Here is a 19,678-nt window from a genome sequence, read left to right on the forward strand (position 1 = left end):
CGTTTTATTTTTTTTGGATATGAGTAGAAAGAGTGGTCGGTTGAACGTCAATGCAATAACCGTAGATACCATCAAACTAAAGAATTCATGTAGATTGGTGTACTCTAGCAAACAGCTGTCTTTACCATATGGAAAAAACGTTTGATTTGTGTAAGAACTACATATGTTGCTACCATTAACTTTTCCACTCATGTTGGTGGACACAAGTTTGGAAAAAACATGTATAATTATATATAATTATAATAAATTTAGTAAAAAGTCGTATATCGCTATTATATACATATATGACAACCAAGACACAGGGTGCAAAGGCGCCGTAAGAGCGCTGTTCTTTTGCCTTTTTATGTGTTTTTGATGTGCATCAACTAATTTTTTTGTCATGTGGATGGATTCCACACATCCATTGTTTTTTCTATTACAAACAGTTATAAAACAGGGAATAACCGCAAGTTTTTTTTTTCGTTCAACAGTTAAAATTTTGCGGTGTTAAGCACTTAATAGTACTTTTGATAGTATTTTTTTTTTATCTTTTAATTATCGTTATGTCTATAGGCAATTTTCTTAATGGTTCATCTATAAATGAAAAATAAACACAAGAAATGCAGCTCTTAATTTATTATAATCGAATGTTTATACACAAAAATAAATAAATGAAGAAATAAATAAGAACCAAAAATTAACAAATAATCAACAAAAACAGAACTTAATCTCTTTGGATAAAAGTTCTATAGTTAACGGCATTTTTCTTGGACTTTCCAAGATTTGGCCAGAGCGTTGGCATCAGATGTGATCTGTTTGTTAGACATCATCATGTCGTCAAATCTCTCGTTGTCATGGACACCAAGCAGACCACCTGTTCTTCCATGGAACCAATGGCTGAGTTCAATGTCATATGACGCGGATTTGATATTGTTGACAACACCAAAGCCATTTCCATCGACGTAAATGTTGTCTCCTACTTGTGAAATTTTTATCTCGTTTGAGGCATATGGAAGCTTGCTCTCTACTCCATCAACACGGACCTGAAAATAACATAACACATACATAATAAGGATTACAAGAGAATAATCATACGCTGTTTTTAAGAAAGCAGAAAACATTAAAAAGAAATAAAATCGTTTAATTAATTTTGTATAAATATTTGTTATCGAACATCAAATCCTAACTTTTACACGGAACGTACTCATCATGAATATGCAATACAATGAATTCAATACATGCAGAAAAAAACATATCGTCTGCGGCAAAGTTTTATAAAATTCATTTATTTTCTCAGATGTAGATTATCAAATGCATCTCTTAAACTTTAATAAACTTAGTAACATAAGATCCAAAGAATGTTTACCTTTCCATTTGGAGCAACTTGAACATTTTGTGTGGATGTCATGACAACCAACTTTTTGCTCTGTCGTCCCATGTAATTAAGAATGATACTGAACTTGTCCTTGCCAAAGTCACGTGCAAGGACATAGCTGCATCGTCCATTGAAATCGAATTCTTGTCCATCAAAGGTGGTGAAATGATCTCCCTTGATGTAAGCATGAGCTGAAATATGTTCAATTAATTTGGTATACATTTTTGTAAATGAAGGTGTGGAACATACTTATTTAGTAGTATACGATAATGTGCGCAAACTTATTCTTATTTGTTGCTTTAAGTTAAATGTTGTTATTGTTTTGTTCTGGTGTTGGTTTTGTTTTGTCATGACGTTGTCAGTTAATTATCGACGGATGAATTTAATTGTTCCTATGGTATCTTTCGCCTCTCTTTAGCAGGAAATTCCCATAATTATTTTTCTATCATAAATTTGAACTTTATAATAGAATAGAATTGAATATGATACAACTGCAATGATCGCTGCGTCAAATTGACTGAAATGATCATCTGAATAAAGAATGCAATATACACGAAAAATAAGTTTTCACTGAAAATAAATACCTATGTATGATGTACATAGTATTACAAAAAAAAAATAAGCATAAAGGTTAGTCGTTTAGAACATTGAACTCTAGTGAATTGGAAATACTATAAACAAATGTTTGGTTTAAATTCAGAGTACGTTTCTTTATTTTACTCACCACCAAACGATGGAATAACTGCATGAGACCAAATATCGCCCAAGGATGGGAGTGGATTAGATTGTGGAATGTAAGATCTGAGATTCTCAATTGGATTGGCTATCCTTTTTACTTCTGTGAAAGATTTCATTTCAAGTGGAAGATAAATGTCCATTTCAAAGTGACCTTTCTTTGGGTCATATACTGTGACTTTTGTTTTCTTAACATCAGTAATTAAGTCTTTGATATTATTGAATTCGTCTTCAATATCTTTTTTAATAAAATTGACGAATTTGATAAAAACAGATCTGATGTTTTCTTCAATCTCCCAGTATTTATATGTTGATGAAGCCTGAAAAGAACAGAAGAAACATTCAATTAACACTTAGTTTATCGAGTCAATATTTCAACACAATATAAGATAACCAACTTATAAAAAATGATAGAATTCAACAAAAAATTGGTTTCATTTGAATTTTAATTAAATTTTTCTTTGCTGATAAAACTTTGAGCATTATGATGATATAGTTTGAAGATGTCTGCAAGTTAAAGATGGATTTCCAATGTATAACTCACAATATTATATACTGGGGGTTTGAGAGTATATTTCAAATATATAACTCACCATATGATATACTGGGGTTGGAAGTGTCTTTATTAGCCCAGTATTGATTGATTCTCTTGCATTGTAGATAACTGTGTTGTATCTGTCAGCCATTTGTTTCATTGGAATTGTTGGTAATCTTGAACGAACTGATTCCAAAATTTTATTGCTTGAAAAAGATGCAACTGAATCTGAAAGATAAATAAGAAATAGTTTAAACTTGAAAATACATCAAATCGTAAAAAAGTAAAATAACAAAAATACCGAACTCCGAGAAAATTTCTAAACGGAAAGTCCCTAATTTAAATAGCCAAATAAAAAGCTTTTGAATTGGACTTCAGTATTAATGTTTTCCTTTTACATACTTTTGTACTTTATATTAGGTTTAATTCATCGTTCCTATTTACAGAGTAGTATCTGATATTTATATCCTTAGCATTAATCATTAATGTTGATGTATACCTGTTACTTGTTTACAGAGTAGTATCTGATATTTATATCCTTAGCATTAATCTTTAATGTTGATGTATACCTGTTACTTTTATATTAAATTTAATTCATCGTTCCTATTTACAGAGTAGTATCTGATATCTATATCCTTAGCATTAATCATTAATGTTGATGTATACCTGTTACTTGTTTTCCATATTTGGTATATACTCCTTCAATGGTGTTTGACAGCTGTGTTGTCTGTGACTGTGTAAAATCTAAAACTTCAGAGTAGTACTGTAACGACATGTCTTCCATCAACTGTAATGTAAATAAAATATTAATGTGTTATTCTTCTTAAAGAAGAACAAATATTATGAAGTTTGTTGATACAATTCATGGTTGCTATACGTTACAATTCGTAGTTTTTCTAGTGAAATATTCCAATTCAAAGTTTAGTTGTTATTGTAATAAACTGTTAAAATTTATAGTTGTTATTGTAGTGAAATGTTACAATTCATTATTGTTATTGTAGTAAAATGTTACAGTTCATAGATGTTTAGTTGTAAAATATTACAATTTGTAGTTATTCTAGTGAAATATTCCAATTCAAAGTTGTTTATTTGTTATTGTAATAAACTGTTACAACTCATATATTTTTTTTTTGAATTGTTATTGAGGTCAATTGTTACACTTCATAGTTGTTATTGTAGTAAAATGTTACAATTCATAGATGTTATTGTAGTAAAATGTTACAACTCATAGTTGTTATTGTAGTGAAATGTTACAATTCATAGTTGTTATTGTAGTAAAATTTTACAATTCATAGTTGTTATTGTTGTAAATGTTACAATTCATAGTTGTTATTGTAGTAAAATGTTACAATTCATAGTTGTTATTGTAGTAAAATGTTACAATTCATAGTTGTTATTGTTGTAAAATGTTTAAGACAAGGAATAGCAATCATATACAAATTGAAACGCTATAAAACAATATGAGTGCAAAACCTAAAACAAAATCACAGAAATAAATATACCTTTACTAATTCAGTAATTTCATCAAGATACAAATTATATAGTGTCCAGTCCATATCTTTTATTAGACTGTTGATTTCATTCTGAAGTGATGTCATCTGATGTCTAAAATAATAAAGGAAATTGTCAGAATTATAGTCAAACATTTTCATAGAAATTAAAAGTGTTTAATTTCTTAAGCTCGTTTGGATATTTCACCATTTGTTGACACTCCTTCTATTAGTTTTTAGACTTTCCTACATGTTTTACACATAACTGTTTAAGACTTAACTTTCGGTATTACTGTGAATACTTTTTACTTATTGTTATAGTAACATCTTTATTTTGTATTATATTTAAAGAAATAACAAAATTTTGAATTCCAATAATAGTGAAAATTAACGAAACAAAATTAAAGATAATGATTCGGTTTTAACTACCTGATAACAGTTTGTGTTGTTTGGAAATGTGCTACGATATCATTTAAGTAGTAATCATTATTGCGTCTCATTTTTAAAAATTCGGTAACTCTAGCTGACATAAAATTGATGTATGGTTTCATGTCTTCTTTGATAGCAGATATGATCAATCTGTGTTTTGATTGGACCTCCTGTTCTACAGCAATCCATGATGTTTGAAGTGCTTTGTTGATGCCATTGCCATATTTATGAATCTTGTTCAAACCAACAGACTACAAAAGAAGACATCATGATTAGCTTAAACAACGGACATATAATTTAAAAGAAAAAAAATGCAAATACCAAAAGACTTTTTTCAAATTCAATTTGTTTCAATATAATTTCTATTCATAATTGTAATATTAATGAAGTTGTTATTTTGTTTGATTTGTTTATCTTATTATTTCCATCTTAACAAGTTACTGATGTAAAAAAGATAAATGTTTTGCTTAATTTGTAATTAAGTAATTTCATGTTTAACACTGATGAATGTTTTCCCATAACTTTTAATGTACAACAAACCTTGACGGTTTTCAAAAGATCTGGGTTCCAATGTACACCTGTATGGAGTATCTTTGAAGTCTTCAGTTTCAGGTTGATGAGTGTATCGGAAACTCTCTTACTGTCCACATCTCTGAAAACTTCGGCTGTGATTCCACTTTCGTCTGACATTTTAGCATTCACATGAAGAATGTTTTGTGGATTGTCTGAAAGAATATCAAGGTAAAATCTTAAAATGCTGTACACGTTAATGTTTTTTGTTACTTCGATATTTAAGAAGTATACCTTTCTTATATTGTCCTTAATCCGAATGCTACATATTTTTATCATGAACTATTTCTATATTAAGTACACAGATCATTATCTTTAATCGTCGTATAAAAGTCTGAGATTTGCAAATGTAATGGACCGAATAAATAGAACAGACAACGTGCTTTGTAATAACTGTCTTCGAATAAATCTCTATCCAAGTTTGTGTAATAAAAACATAGAGGGCTTTTCTGTTTAGACAAAAATAGTTAACCATAAAAATAGCAGGCAATATCATCGAAGTGCAACTTTGCCTGAGGCAGAAGCAACTTTCACTCAAAAACATATTTTGTCTGAGAAAGTTGCAACATTTGCTTTGAAAAAGTACTTTGCCTATAGAAGCTGCAACTTTTACTATTAAAACATACTTTGCCTAAAACGAGAAGAAATCTTTGTAACTAAAAAAATACTTAGTTGAAACATTAGTTGATAGAAAATTTACAATTTAGTTTAAATATTAATAATGATTTGGTCAGCTTTTGATTCTTACCAATATCATAGTTCATGTTGACATCAATACTGGCATCTGATGGGTCAAAGACAATATCTGCACTGACTGGTTTGGCATTATCATACAGGTTCTTAATTGACACTTTGTATGGAGCTGTTGTTTGCACATTTCCTTGGATATTGATTGATTTAATAGGCGTGGTCAGCTGTAAATGAACATATATGGTTTTTTTAAAATACATGTATATATTATGATAAAACATATATTTTCAATATTACTTTTGCGTACACATTTCAAATTTTTCTCTGAATAAAACATAGGGTTTTGACAGAATTTTTAGCTACTTCTTTTATTATTCAATGTATTTTGTTATATTTATTCTCTAAAATTGTAATCTTTCATGGACATTAAAATGTTTTCTCTGTTTATAATTCTTCGAGTTCCGCCCTTTTGTTGACCTCTTTTCATCTTTCTTAATTCAAGTAATTCTCTATTTGTGCTTCTACAAATTACAAGCTACTACTGATTATTCGGGTGTTATATAGCATTATAAATAACGCTTTTTTGCTTATGATTCATCCCTTAACATGGCAGTAAATTAATAACTTACATCCATCTTGATGCTCTTCTTTAAGCTATCGATTTCTCCCATTATTCCAAAGTTCTTTGCCATTTTGTTTGCTGTTTGGTATTTAACATCGACAGAAGCCATCTTTTTGTAAACTGATGATTCTAGGAGTGAAGTTACCTCAACATCAACAGTAGTATACGGATGTTTGATTCCTAGGTTAAAGCTGTAGTTGGTGTCAGTACCGGATGAAAGATCTTCCAGTCGTGAGGAAAGGATGATAGTCTTCCTTGAATATTTGGAATACTGGAATGCAGTTTTACCATCAAACAGAACAGATCCCTTGTTGAATTTCACGTTGGAATCAAGCTTAACATCCTATTTATAAAAAGTAAATGAATATCGGTTAATGTTTACAAAAAAATATGAGACTTATCCATACAGGATATATTATATAGAATAGGTTCGTTTTTTTTGGAATAACCAGAATAAAACGTTGTTTAATTTAACATTCATCGATAAGAAAAAGATTCTTTATACAATGTTTCTTTCAACTTTATCATCAGGGGCGGTAAAGAAAGTACGATTACAGAAATTGAACAATTCAATTTGTCATTGATTAAGTTACAAGAAAAGTTACTTAAAATATCTCATTACCTGTCCAATACTTGGCATTTCTAGAACAACATTGGCATCTACACCATTTTCACTTGGAGTTATATCCCCTTTAACAGATACTTTTTTTGTCTGGTCACCATCAGCATCCCAGAAGAAGGCACCAGTTACCATTTTAGATCCAAGACGGTTCTGAATTGCGTTTGTAAACATGATAGATCTGTTTGGAAAACGGAATTTCATACTAGTATCTCTGTCATCATTGCCGTGCTTACAATCATAGGTATATCCAAATACATTGGTATCATCTATGTTAACATCAAGCGAAATTAAGTTATGACTTGTTGAACGTTTTAATTCTCCTCTAAATCCGATGGTTTTTGATGGATGTACAAATCTAAGTGCTAAGTTACACTTATTATTGCTATGACTATAAAAGACTTCCATGTTCATATTGCTGTCTGTTTTGTCTGTATTCCAGTTTAAGCTAATATCACTGTTTATCTTTTCGGCTTCCATGTGACCTCCGATTCTGAAGTTCATAGGTCTAGGGTGTCTTGTTACTATGGATACTGTGTGATGCTCAATATTTGAATAAGATGTGTCAATATCTAGTAGGGGTTTCCCGTTGTATTCCAAGAAGACCGATTGCATGTAGTTATCAGTGGAATATTTATGTCCCATATTGACAGTTATAGTTTTAAGGGCTTCGAAAGGTGTAGAAATTGACATGGATGTCTTGATATGCTTTCCACTAGATATCTCCGAAACATCACATGAAGCATCAAATGAAATGGTCTTTTCTCTATTCCACGAGGTTTCAACATGTGTTTGGTATTCATTTCTGTATTTCTTGTTGACCAATGAAACACTCAATCGCTCGAAGGACTTAAACCCTGTGGTAAGAATTGCAGTGGTTTCCATGTCCATAAGAGAATCGTAACGGATATGTACTTCGGAATTGATTGGTTTAATCAAAGGAGTTACAACTTCGACTGTGGCGCGCAAATCTTTGATATCTCCTGTACATGACAGATTGATCTCGGAAGATTCAAGTCCCTTAAATGGAGTCTTCAGCTCGATTCTAGTTGTCATTGGTCTGCTTTCTAAGTCTACTAAACCAGATAGTTTAACTGATTTCTTATTCATCTCAAAAGAAGTGTCTAAACTATAGATCATATTTTGTCTTTCTAAGTTTCCCTTAAGAGACAATGATCGAATTGATTGAAACGGAGTCCTGACATCCATGTTGATCGATCTTGGTGACAGTTTAATATCACCAGTAATTTGAATTCCAGTTGAGCATTCGTAGTTCGAAAATACAGATAAAACCTGGTCAGTCCCGTGCCTGTATACCCATCTCATCAACTCATGTCCTTTCACTGGAGTTTTTACCTCGGCTTTTATATCCATCTTTCTGAAGTTCTGGTTGAGATAATTAAGATTCATTTCGTAAACCTTTTCAGGGGAAAGTGCAACAACAGCTGATGTGCTGACAAAATTTGATTTACGAATATTCTTGATCGTAGCTGACATTGATTTAGCTGATTTGAAAGGTGTTTCTACCTTAACCGATGCCTCATAAGATGGTTGACTTTTAAATATGGTTTCTACAGAGATTTCATCGTTATCAATTTTTCCACTTATTTTAGAAGTGAAATCGCTGAAGCTTCTTCCACTTTTTAATTCTAATTCAGCTGTTTTTGTGAAACCAGCAATGTTAATATTTAAGGTTGATTTTACTTCTCCCATTTGCCTGCCTTGAATGTTGGTCAAAGTGTTCAATGAAATTTGGTTGTTACTTCCAACGGAGGCACTGAACGAGGATGAAGACTTTGTTATACTTCCAGAGATGTCATACTTGATGTCAATGTCTTCTAAAATTGTTGTTTTCAGTTCTAGACTTCCTTGTATATTTCTTGTTGAGGAGATATGCTCAAAACTAAGGTCATACATGTTTTGACCCTCAATAGCGAAATCAGATGTGAGACGAAAGTTTGAAGGATTATTGTTGAAAACTACGTTCATTGACATTTCGGTTAATCCACTGACTGGAGTTTTGATATTAATTTTTCCATTGAATGGTGAAGTCTTATCAAAAACTGCATTAAATTCTACATTGTTAGATCCAACGTTTCCATTGACTTGTGCCGTAATTGTATCCCTGTCAGTTTCGTATAAGAAATTGGCTGCAATCTTCTCGTATCCTGCAACTGGAGTCTCTAGTGTCATTTTGGCGTCAATTCCATTGTATGTAACAATTGAAAATCCCCCATTGACATTTTTAGAGTTGTATACAGCATTTAAATTCGCGACAAATTGGTTTTCTCCCATTCTTCTTGTCAGGCTGAAACTGCTGTCGTGGGTTGTTTTTCCTGCGAGTTTAATCAGTAATGAACCAATTAGATTGTTACGGTTTATTTTTGCAGAAGAAATTAGTTCAATGTTGTCAGTTAGTGGAGAACTGGCAGATACTTTAACCTTGTATGCATCAGAGTACTCAACAATGAGGTCAATAGATCCTTTCTGGTTGTCGACTGATATTTCAACTGTAGAACCTAATTTGGAATCAGTCATGATCATATTGAATTTTGAGGTCATAACATGGGTCTTCTCGCCATATGATAGTTCTACATTTGAGCCAAATCTTTGAACTGTTCCTTCTAAAGATATTTTCACAAATGCATCTTCGGTGAATGGTGATTTGAAAGTCATTTGAGCGTTCTTGTTGTCTTTTAAGTCATATGAACCGTCAAACGACATTTCTTTGCCGTTGTAGGACGCAGAGATAGCAGTTGAAAGTTTCTTCATTTCACCAGTTGTTTTATGTCTTATATTTACTTCATATTGACGAGAGCCTTTGTGGTCCAGCTGGAGTTGGGCAGTGAAATCTTTTGGTTCTCCGTTGTATTTAACAATTGTGGTAATGTCCTCGTTCCATGGTGATTTAACAGTCATGGTTCCATCAATTCCAGATGATGTTTCAATAGAAATGTCTCCGGATACTGTTTCGTCATTGTAACTTGCCTCAGTATTTGCCTGGATACTTGTTGGTTTCTTGATCAACTTGTAGCTTACTCTTGCGTTATGTTGCAAAGCGCCATTGTAGGTGATTTGAACAAAAGACAAACAGTTTTTCCAGTTACCGTTGCGGGCAATCTCAATGATAACGTCATCATACATTGGTGTTTTCAAGGTGATCTTTCCAACAATGTCTTTTCTAGAATCAAGAGTTACCTCAGCGGAAGCTATTTTGTCATTGTACTTCACCGAAGCCAGTGTTAAGAACTTTCTGACTGTTCCATCCAACCTAAATGAAACACTGGCATCGTGCTTCAAAGAACCACTGTATGTAATTTTAAGACAGGTTTTGAAATTTTGTATAGATCCCTCATTTGAAAAAGCTACAATGATTTCATTTGTCCATGGTGTTGTGACTGTTATTCTGCCTTCAAGAATGTTTGTGGTATCAAAACTGACGGCTGTAGAGGCCATTTTGTTGTTGTAGGTAAACACTGATTTAGTTGTAAACTTCACCAATGTTCCATCCATATTAAAGGTAAGACTGGCATCATGCTGCAATTCTCCACTGTAAGTAACTTTGAGACAGGTTTTGAAATTATTCATCGTTTTTTCGTGTGAGAAGGCCACAATCATATCCTCGGTAAATGGCGATTTCAATGTAATTTTCCCTTCAATATCCTTGGTAGCATCAAAACTAACATCGAAGGATACTATTTTGCTGTTATACATTAAAAATGATTTTGTTCCAAACCGCATCATTGATCCATCGAAGTTAAATTTAAGGCTGGCATCATGTTGTAACTGTCCTTTGTATGTGACTTTGAGACAAGTTTTGAAATTCCTTAAGGATCCTTCGTTAGAAACTGCCACAATTATGTCATCTGCAATAGGAGTTTTTAATTCTAATTTTCCTTCAATGTCATTAATAGCATCAAATACGATTTCGCCTGATGTGGTTTTGCCATTGTATGTTAAAGCGCCTTTAGTGTTAAAATTCATCATTGATCCGCCATGATTGAATGTTATGAGAACATCGTGTTTCATTGATCCACTGTAACTAATTTTGGCAATGCTCCTGAATGTCAGTGGTGTTCCATCATGGGAGAAAGTAACAATTATGTCATCCGTCATAGGTGACTTCAATGTCACTGTTCCTGTTATGTCACTAGTAGCATCAAAGGAAATGTCTGCAGATACTCTCTTGTCATTGTAACTAATCTGACCATTAGTAGAGAACTTCTTAAATGACCCATCGTGGTTAAATGATGCCCGAATATCATGGGATATCTTTCCGTATGACATCGAAGCAGCTGATGTAAAAGCAGTTTGTATCTGACCTTGATGGTTGAAGGATAGGAGGAAATCGGACGAAAATGGTGTTTTCAATGATAATTGTCCATTTAGTCTTCTCAGTGACTGGAATTGGATTTCTGCCATTATTTTCTGGTTATTGTAATTAGCCTCTCCTGCAGATTTGAAGTTTCTCATTCCACCTTCAAAGTCAACCTTTCCTGAAACTGATTTTCCATTGTAGGTTACTTGTGCATTTGTCTTCAGAGATTTTCTTTCCTTGACGACAGAGAAGGTGACTTCTAATTCGTGTTGTTTAGTTCCACTGTATGTTAACTGAGAAAGTGATCGGAAGTCCTTGAAATCGTAGTTAGAAGATGTAGCAAAGATCACATCATTTGAAAATGGAGTTTTGAGGGTGGTGTCAATTTGTACTCCATTGGTTAAATCAGTTGTTATTTGTCCACTAATTTTATCATATCCATATGATACATCAGAAGAAGATTTGAAACTGTTCAATGCACCATCATGGTTCATTCGGATGACAAAGTCTTTAGTAAATGGAGTTTTCATAGACCCTCTAATGTCAAGACGATCATTCACAATGACTGTCAGATCAGCTTCAGCCATTTTTTCGTTAACTGTCACTTCGCTGTGGCTATCAAAGTTTTTAGTGGTGCCAGAAAATCTAATGGATACATCAGCATTTCGAAGTTCAGCAAACGGTGTTCGGAGTGTGACAGATGCCTTTGTTACGCCATCAGATGAAATAGTTATGTCAGTCGTAATCTTCTGTTCGTTGATTCCAGCTTCAATTTTACCGTTCATTTTATTCATCGGTCCAGTTTTAGAATATACCATATACATCGTCTTTGCAGAATCAAATGGAGTTGAAATAGAAATTCTTCCTGAGACATCCGATTTGGTTTCCATTTGTGTCTCAACAATGATCTTGTCTTTCCCAAGTGATGCCTGTATGGTTGCTTTATTGTTGAATATAACTCCCTCGTATTCAAAAGTTGCTGCCATTTTTGGTACCTTCAATGCTTTGATGGAGACAGTTCCAAATGTTTGTCCTCTCTGACTGAACAAAGCATCAAAATCTAAAATGGTCTGTTTACCATATGCAATGTTTGAAGATGATTTCATTTTTCCCTCAGTGCTATGCATAATTGTAGCTTTTACAGTTTCTGTATAGGGTGTCTGCAATGTCAATTGTCCTTCTACACCACTGAGTGAGTTAAATAAGACATCAGCGACACTCTTCTTCTTGTTGAAAAGAATATTTGCTCGTGAACGGAAATTGTTTAAGCTTCCATTATGAGTAAAGGAAAGATCGGTTTCTTGATAGCCGACAATGGGTGTTGATATTTTCATCTCTGCTGATAATTGACCTACAGTCTTCAAATTGATCTGAGCCGAGTACTTATCTTTGTTTGCTGCCAAATCCATCTTTGTACTGAATTCTGATAATGAACCAGTGTGTGAGAAGGAACCTGTCATCTTTTCATATTTCTTGAATGGAGTCTTTATGGAAATATCAACACTTCTTGTTGGTTTGTTTATTAAGATATCTGCAGATATTGTATCTTTCTTGAAGTATGTTATTTCAGCATGAGACTTTATCTTGCTGTCTGATTTTTGATGTGACAAAGATGCCTTGACATTTCTGTAGCCAACAAAAGGTGTCTGTGCGGCCAACAGAATATCAATGGATGGATTAATTGCAAATCGTATGTCTGCAGCGACCATGTCTTGTTTACCTCGACCTATCTCGGCATGGCATTTAAAATTAGAAAGTGTTCCTTCGTGCGATACAGCAGCATTCATTTTCTTCCAACCGGCAACTGGAGTTTCTACACTTGCTTCCCAGTTGAATTTAGACCCCATGGATGTTTTCATGTTGGCTTTAACAACGTCTTTTCCTTTTTTAATATTGGCATCACACTTGAAGCTCTTCCATGTTCCTTCGTGTTTCACGTTGGCAATGACTTTCTTATATCCTTTAAAAGGAGAAACAAACATAAATGTAGCTTTCATTACTTTAGCCAGACGGAAATTAAAGTCGGTACTGATTTTCTGTTTCTTGCTGTAGATTAGGTTCATCTTGTTTCTGAAGCTTTTCAGATTTCCCTTGTGAATAAGAGTCATGGTAATATCCTCAAACATTGGTGCAGACAATTTCACGGATCCCTTGGTACGTTTTCCAGAAATAAGTGCTACATCGGCAGAGGCTGGAGTCATTTTACCGTAAGCATATTGAACATGAGATTTAAGATTCCTCAAGGACCCTGTATGATGGAAAGATGCTTTAAAGTCATCCATGAACGCTGATTTGACTGTAAAAGATCCTTGCATTTTAGCCAAATTTTTAAAGATTACTTCGATTTGATGTGGTTCGCCCTTCTTGTATTGCGCTTTGACGAGAGAATTGAATTGTTTCATGCTTCCTTTATGGTTTATCTCCAAAGATATTTTGTCCATAGATGGACACTTGTATGACACAGATGACTTAAAATTAGCTTTATTATTAAATGCTATATCCAATATGTGTTTCTGGTTGCCCTGGTACTGTAGTTCACCGTGTGTCTCCATTGACGGATATTTTCCTTGATGATAGACTGACAGACTTACTGGTTTGCTGTATGGACTTTTGACGGTGATGGAAGCGTCTTTCCTTTCGGCGTTTTTAACGGAAGTGTCTATAGAATATATATTTCCTTTAGGATATTCGATTCCTACAGAAGATGAAATGCCTTTGTCGTCATTTGTGTGTTTTATTGAAGCAGATGCATGTTGAAATTTGGCGAATGGAGTCTGAATTTCAAAAGTTGCATCAATGTTATCCAAATCCATTGTGTGACTTGATTTGACACTGATATATTTAGCTGGAAGGTATTCTACATCAGCAACTGTTCTTGTGGATCCGCTACTTCTTTGACTAGAGACGGTTATCTGACTATATGGAATGGCCTCGAATGGGGTTTCAATGCGGAAGTTACCATCGAATCCACCATTTGTATTTACGGCACTGGATATTAAAAACTTCTTTGTGATTGGTTCTGCTTCAATGCTGCTTAAAAGAGAGAAAGATCGTAAGTCTCCTTTAGCTTCTATTACAGAGTTAATTGTTTTCATGGATTCGTATGGTGTAGCAAGAGCTGTTGTGAACACAAAGGCATCATTCCAACGGAATCGGTTTTCCAATGATATTTCTTTTCCATTATCGTATCTCAGCGAGCCCGACGTCACAATTACTTCAGCTTGATTCTTCTGCTTAATATCAACAATAATATCATTTGTAAAGGGTGTTGATGTCTTCAAGAAACCAGCTGGATATCCAGACGTCATGTCGACCATACCATTAACGCTTATTCTTTTCTTATCCATTTTCAGACTGACTGACCCCTCTTTCTTGATATCAGATTTATAGTTGATGTCAGCGACGTATTTTGTTCCTTTAGGACAGGTGTAGGTCATCTCAGAATTTAGGGCGTTATTTCGAGTTACATGTTTAACTGATGCTGACATTGTTTGCATATCATGGAAGGGAGTTTTTATGTCTAAACTGCCTTCAACGTGATCTTTCTGCACCATGTAGCTTGATTTCATGATTATTTCTCGTCTTGGGAGATATTCAATAACTAGATCTGATGATGTCATTCTAGAAGTGGGTTTAGAAACCAAACTTATTTGACTGTATGGTATTTGTTGGAATGGAGTTTCCAAACGAATTTTTCCATTGAGCCCATTGACAGAGTTCCATTCTGATGTCATCTGGATTGGTCTAAAAGTAGGTTCAATTTCTAAACTTGCGACTGTTTTGAAAGCAGTTATACCTCCATCAAACTTGAGTAATGTTTCAAATTTCCTGACTGACTCTATTGGTGTTACAACTGATATCTTGACAATTTTTGTGTTGTCCCATCTGAATCTGTTTTCCATGGCAATAATTTCAGTTTTTCCATACTCAATAGACGATGAAATGATCTGTTCTCCATCAATTGCTCGATCAATACTTAGTACAATAGGTTTGGTAAATGGTGACCTAAATTTAAGTTTACCGTTTTGGCTGTTCTGCTGACGATCAAAGGTTCCACTTGCATCGATTTCATTATCATTCAACTTCATATTAATTTGTACTGACATTGGAAAACGGGCATATTCAGATATAATTGAAGTTTCAAAAGCGATATCAGACATTTTGAAAGACTGTTTTGACATCACCTTGCCCGCTTCTCTCTTGTAGTCTACATGACCAGACATCATAACGTTACTATTAATAGATACGGTTGCTGAACTGTCTATCAATGATGGTCTGTGTTGATGGTCAACACACAGAAGGATATCGTCCATAAGTGGAGATTTAATCTTCAGGTTAAATGATACTCCCCCTTCACTCAATGTTATGGCTTGTCTTCCATTTACGTCCAATTCATAGGATTTACCATTAATATTTGACTGCATTTTAGAAATGAGTTCATTGCTGGTAATGCTGTGATCCCAATTTGCATCATATTTTTTGTTTGGTAGATTAAAGACAATTTTTCCTTTATTCTTCAGTCCTCCTTTTGTAAATCTGTGATTCATTTGACCTTCATACTGATATACTTTGCCATTGTGCTCCATTGCTAAAGCGTTCTGGTATTTGTTGTCTGTAGTTTTATGGTGGAAGCTAACAGAAGCTGTTCTCAAGCTGGATAATGACGATTTTACACTAATTACACCGTTTACATCCTGGTCTTCGTTACTGTAGTTAATATCAACTTTTACTTTCTCGTTGTTGAGTTCAGTTTTCAGCATACTTTTTACCTTTCCGTTGTATTCATGGTCCACTTCTACTGAGGACATTTGGAAGCCCTTGAATGGAGTTTTAACTGTAACAATTCCATGAAATTTATTGGCATTGAATGGTTTGTCCAAATTTACTAAAATTCCAATTTTGTTTGATTTCTGCCATGTGATATCCATTGAGTTCTGATATTGTTTGGTAGTTGACATCAAATCATAATTCATTTGTACTAATCCAGTGACCGGTGTCTGCATTCTAAGGGTTCCAGCTTTTCCTTCACCTTTGTTTTTTAGATTAAGATCTAAAGCTATTTCCTCTTTCCCTCCCACAAAGATATCAAAATGGCCCTGGGTATTTATATCAACTATATGATTATAACTCGATAAGACACTAGTAAATGGGTTGACATGTTCTAGTCTAGCGTTTACATCCATGGAGTTTTTGTATGTCAAATCTCCTACAAACTTTATTCTTTTTGATTCACCTTTATCAGCATCCCACTTAACATCAAATGCTCCGGTATACTGAGGATTGTTATTCATTGCTTCAATTTCAGCTGTCACGCGTCTGCTGTTAACCTTCACATCACCAGACATCTTGATCAAGGTCTTTGGTTTGTATTGAGAAGTAAATGCCAAAATATATGATTTTCCAATCTGTGCTCCTACTTTGAAATCCCTAGGGCTCCTGTTTAGCTGACCAGCAATGGTAAAAGGTTTTCTTTCTGGTAGTGTTACATCATTGGATATTTCGAATTCGATATTTGACATGCTCTTGATGGCAGATTTTATCGTTGTTCTTTGTTTACCGATAGTGGCAGCGAAGTCGTTGGTATATTTTTGGTTATTCTGTTGGATGAAGACATTTGACATGGAAAGGGATTTCTCATTCAATGAAAGTGAAATTCCACCAGAAACAGATGTCAATTTCTTTGATTTGTTTTTCAGGAAGACTGATGTGCTCAAGGTGTGTTTCTTACCAACTGACACCGAAATGCTGGTATCCAGTGCCTTTTTGGTATGAATGTGACTTCCCTTTATCTTCAGGTCTGTTGCCTAGAAAACAAAATATTTGGTACCATATAGACATCGTTCTTCAAAACAAAATCAGATTACATATAAACTTTCTATTTTATTCTTTAATGTATACTTACTTAAAGGCTTCATTGATCGAATATTTTTTGTGACGTTTAAGACAATAATATTCTGTATTTTAAACATAGAATATCAGCCGTACATTCCAAAGTGTTGTTATAACTTACTGATTCAGGGTGTTGCAGTTGTGCGCTGACTCTGACATCGCTTGCTCGCCATGCTAACGTGTGTTTTACTGTTGATGAAAAGCTAATCTGTTTGTTCATATCTTTCTTATTGGCACCATACTTGACATTGAAGTTGCTAGTGGTCAGTTTAGCGTTGGTCAAAAAATTCATTCCAAGGTTAAGGTTCAAATGTGACATTTTCTTCAAAGTCAAAACACTGTAAAGAAATACAAAGAGACTCTTAAATATATGTACATTGTTTGATACTATTACAAAATTGTCTAATCAATTAAAGCGAAGGCTAAATATTTCAACAATGATATTGTAAATAAACTCATCATAGATACCAGGACTTAATTTAGTATATACGCCAGACGCGCTTTACGTCTACAAAAGACTCATCAGTGACGCTCGAATCCAAAAAAGTTAAAATGGCCAAATAAAGTACGAAGTGGAAGAGCAATGAGGACCAAAATTCCTAAAAGATTTGCCATGTTTTTAGGCTACTTATGCTTATTTTCTGACTATGTTTGACTTATGGATACTCTAATAAATAAAATAACACTGACCCATTGCCTTTGATTGATGTAGCTTTCTTTGTTGATTTCATGACAATCTTGCTGTTCATGGTAACCTTATCACGGGCAATACGTGGTATGATATAATCAAACGTGGTTCTGGTTATAATAGATGTAGGTCGAATCATAATGTTGGATCTGCCTTTAGCAGTCAGAATTGGAGATTGGATGTTCATTTTTGTCTGATAACGGGCTTGCTTTGCGTTTCCTGTATCTCTTAATTGAACTGAAAACATAAATCATATTTAAAAATGACATCAACAAAAGTGGAAAGTTTGGCCCTAATTATAAACAACCAAATGTCACCAAAACAAATTCTATTATCTGTTTTAAATTAAGTTGAATACCAACAAGATTATTCATCCTTTAAATCTAAATACATTTTGTAATATACTCTTAAACAAAGAGAGATAAATGGAATATATATAGAAAAGAATAATTCTACTTACCAAAATATTTCATTGGAGAACGTGTCAATCCGGTAACAGTCAGGTCAACCTTTGCAGCTTTTTTATATTTAATTTCCACTGAACCGCCAAGACCCATCAACAGTTTTGCTGGGGTTTTAACTGAGATAAATGGACTATATCTCAAAGATTTTTTAGTTACTAGTGTCTGCATTCTGGTCTCGAAACTATATTCTTCTTTTTTGTCCATTGTAAAACTGCCCTTGATGGATTTTATAACCTTCTTGTTTAGCATGTTCACTACAAATAAAACAGCAAAAACCATATAGTTAAACTTCTCTTTTTTTTATAGAATTAAGTATATCACTTAAATTAAAAATATGTATACGTAAATTATGAAGAAAATAAACAAAACTGAAACTGTGCCCATATAGATTTTGTATACATCACAGCATTTAGTTGCTGGTTTTTTTTTTGCATTTAAAGTATATCGAATCATTGAATTTCATAAAAGAGATGTACTACTGTAAATCTGGCATGCTGATTCTTTTTGATTTATTGTTTATTTATTTTGGTATTCTTTGCAAGGGGATGTGACTTTAACTTCTATGACTATTGATGTTTAACTCACATCTCATGTTGATTGGTTCTTTTGAAACTCCACGAATGGCAAATACAGAATCCAAAGTTGTTCCCGCCAAATATTCAATAGTTCCATCAAGTTTGATGTTATCCTTCTTTGGAATGACTATTTCTACAGATGGTGTATATATCATTTTAGAAGACTTCTTCTTTCTAGCTAAAGCTGCATTGACTGAGTATTCTGATTGGTCAATAAGTAATTTACCATTTAATTGTCTTTGTTTGGTATCGACAGCTCCTATAAAATAGATTACTTTTTAGTAAAAAGTATTAACAAAAGTATTTATCTCTTAAATAAATAAAAAAGGAAGAAGTCCATAATACCTGATAAATATAATGTTATTTAAGATTTAAAACTTTAAAATCATGACTTGATACTAAATTAAATTTTACTGTGAAAATTGATAGCATTGTCAATAACAAATAACATTGAAGGTATTGACATAAAATACATAATTCCTTATATATTAAAAGTTACCATTGAAGGTGGCCTTTTTCCATGGTGACAGCATCATCATTTCTATATCATGCTTCTTCATATTCAGATTGAAACCGAGTCTCATTTCTCTATCAACCTTTGACCCTGGTGTGTTAAATCCTACATTGGCAATCACTACAGATTTTGTCTAAAATAAATTATAATAATAAAACCATTATACCTCACGTCAGAAAAAAAAGG

General features: G+C 33.4%; 1 protein-coding gene across 1 annotated transcript in view; it reads right to left on the minus strand.

Annotated features, from left to right (window-relative positions):
• Positions 1-600: 600 nt before the first annotated feature.
• Positions 601-19,678, minus strand: part of LOC139515089 (uncharacterized) — a 36,668-nt gene continuing 17,590 nt past the window's right edge. The window contains exons 15-30 of the mRNA XM_071304649.1: positions 19,478-19,625; positions 18,989-19,237; positions 18,400-18,657; positions 17,942-18,176; positions 17,373-17,589; positions 7,048-17,166; positions 6,433-6,768; positions 5,862-6,027; positions 5,084-5,268; positions 4,544-4,794; positions 4,127-4,229; positions 3,291-3,411; positions 2,683-2,852; positions 2,079-2,409; positions 1,346-1,545; positions 601-1,022 (exon numbers count right to left, since the gene is read on the minus strand). Coding sequence (XP_071160750.1) covers positions 732-1,022; positions 1,346-1,545; positions 2,079-2,409; positions 2,683-2,852; positions 3,291-3,411; positions 4,127-4,229; positions 4,544-4,794; positions 5,084-5,268; positions 5,862-6,027; positions 6,433-6,768; positions 7,048-17,166; positions 17,373-17,589; positions 17,942-18,176; positions 18,400-18,657; positions 18,989-19,237; positions 19,478-19,625 — 13,380 coding nt within the window. The 3' untranslated portion in view covers positions 601-731. The remainder of the gene's footprint in view (positions 1,023-1,345; positions 1,546-2,078; positions 2,410-2,682; positions 2,853-3,290; positions 3,412-4,126; positions 4,230-4,543; positions 4,795-5,083; positions 5,269-5,861; positions 6,028-6,432; positions 6,769-7,047; positions 17,167-17,372; positions 17,590-17,941; positions 18,177-18,399; positions 18,658-18,988; positions 19,238-19,477; positions 19,626-19,678) is intronic.

Source organism: Mytilus edulis, chromosome 3 (assembly GCF_963676685.1).
Source record: "Mytilus edulis chromosome 3, xbMytEdul2.2, whole genome shotgun sequence".
Taxonomy (NCBI): Eukaryota; Metazoa; Mollusca; class Bivalvia; order Mytilida; family Mytilidae; genus Mytilus; species Mytilus edulis.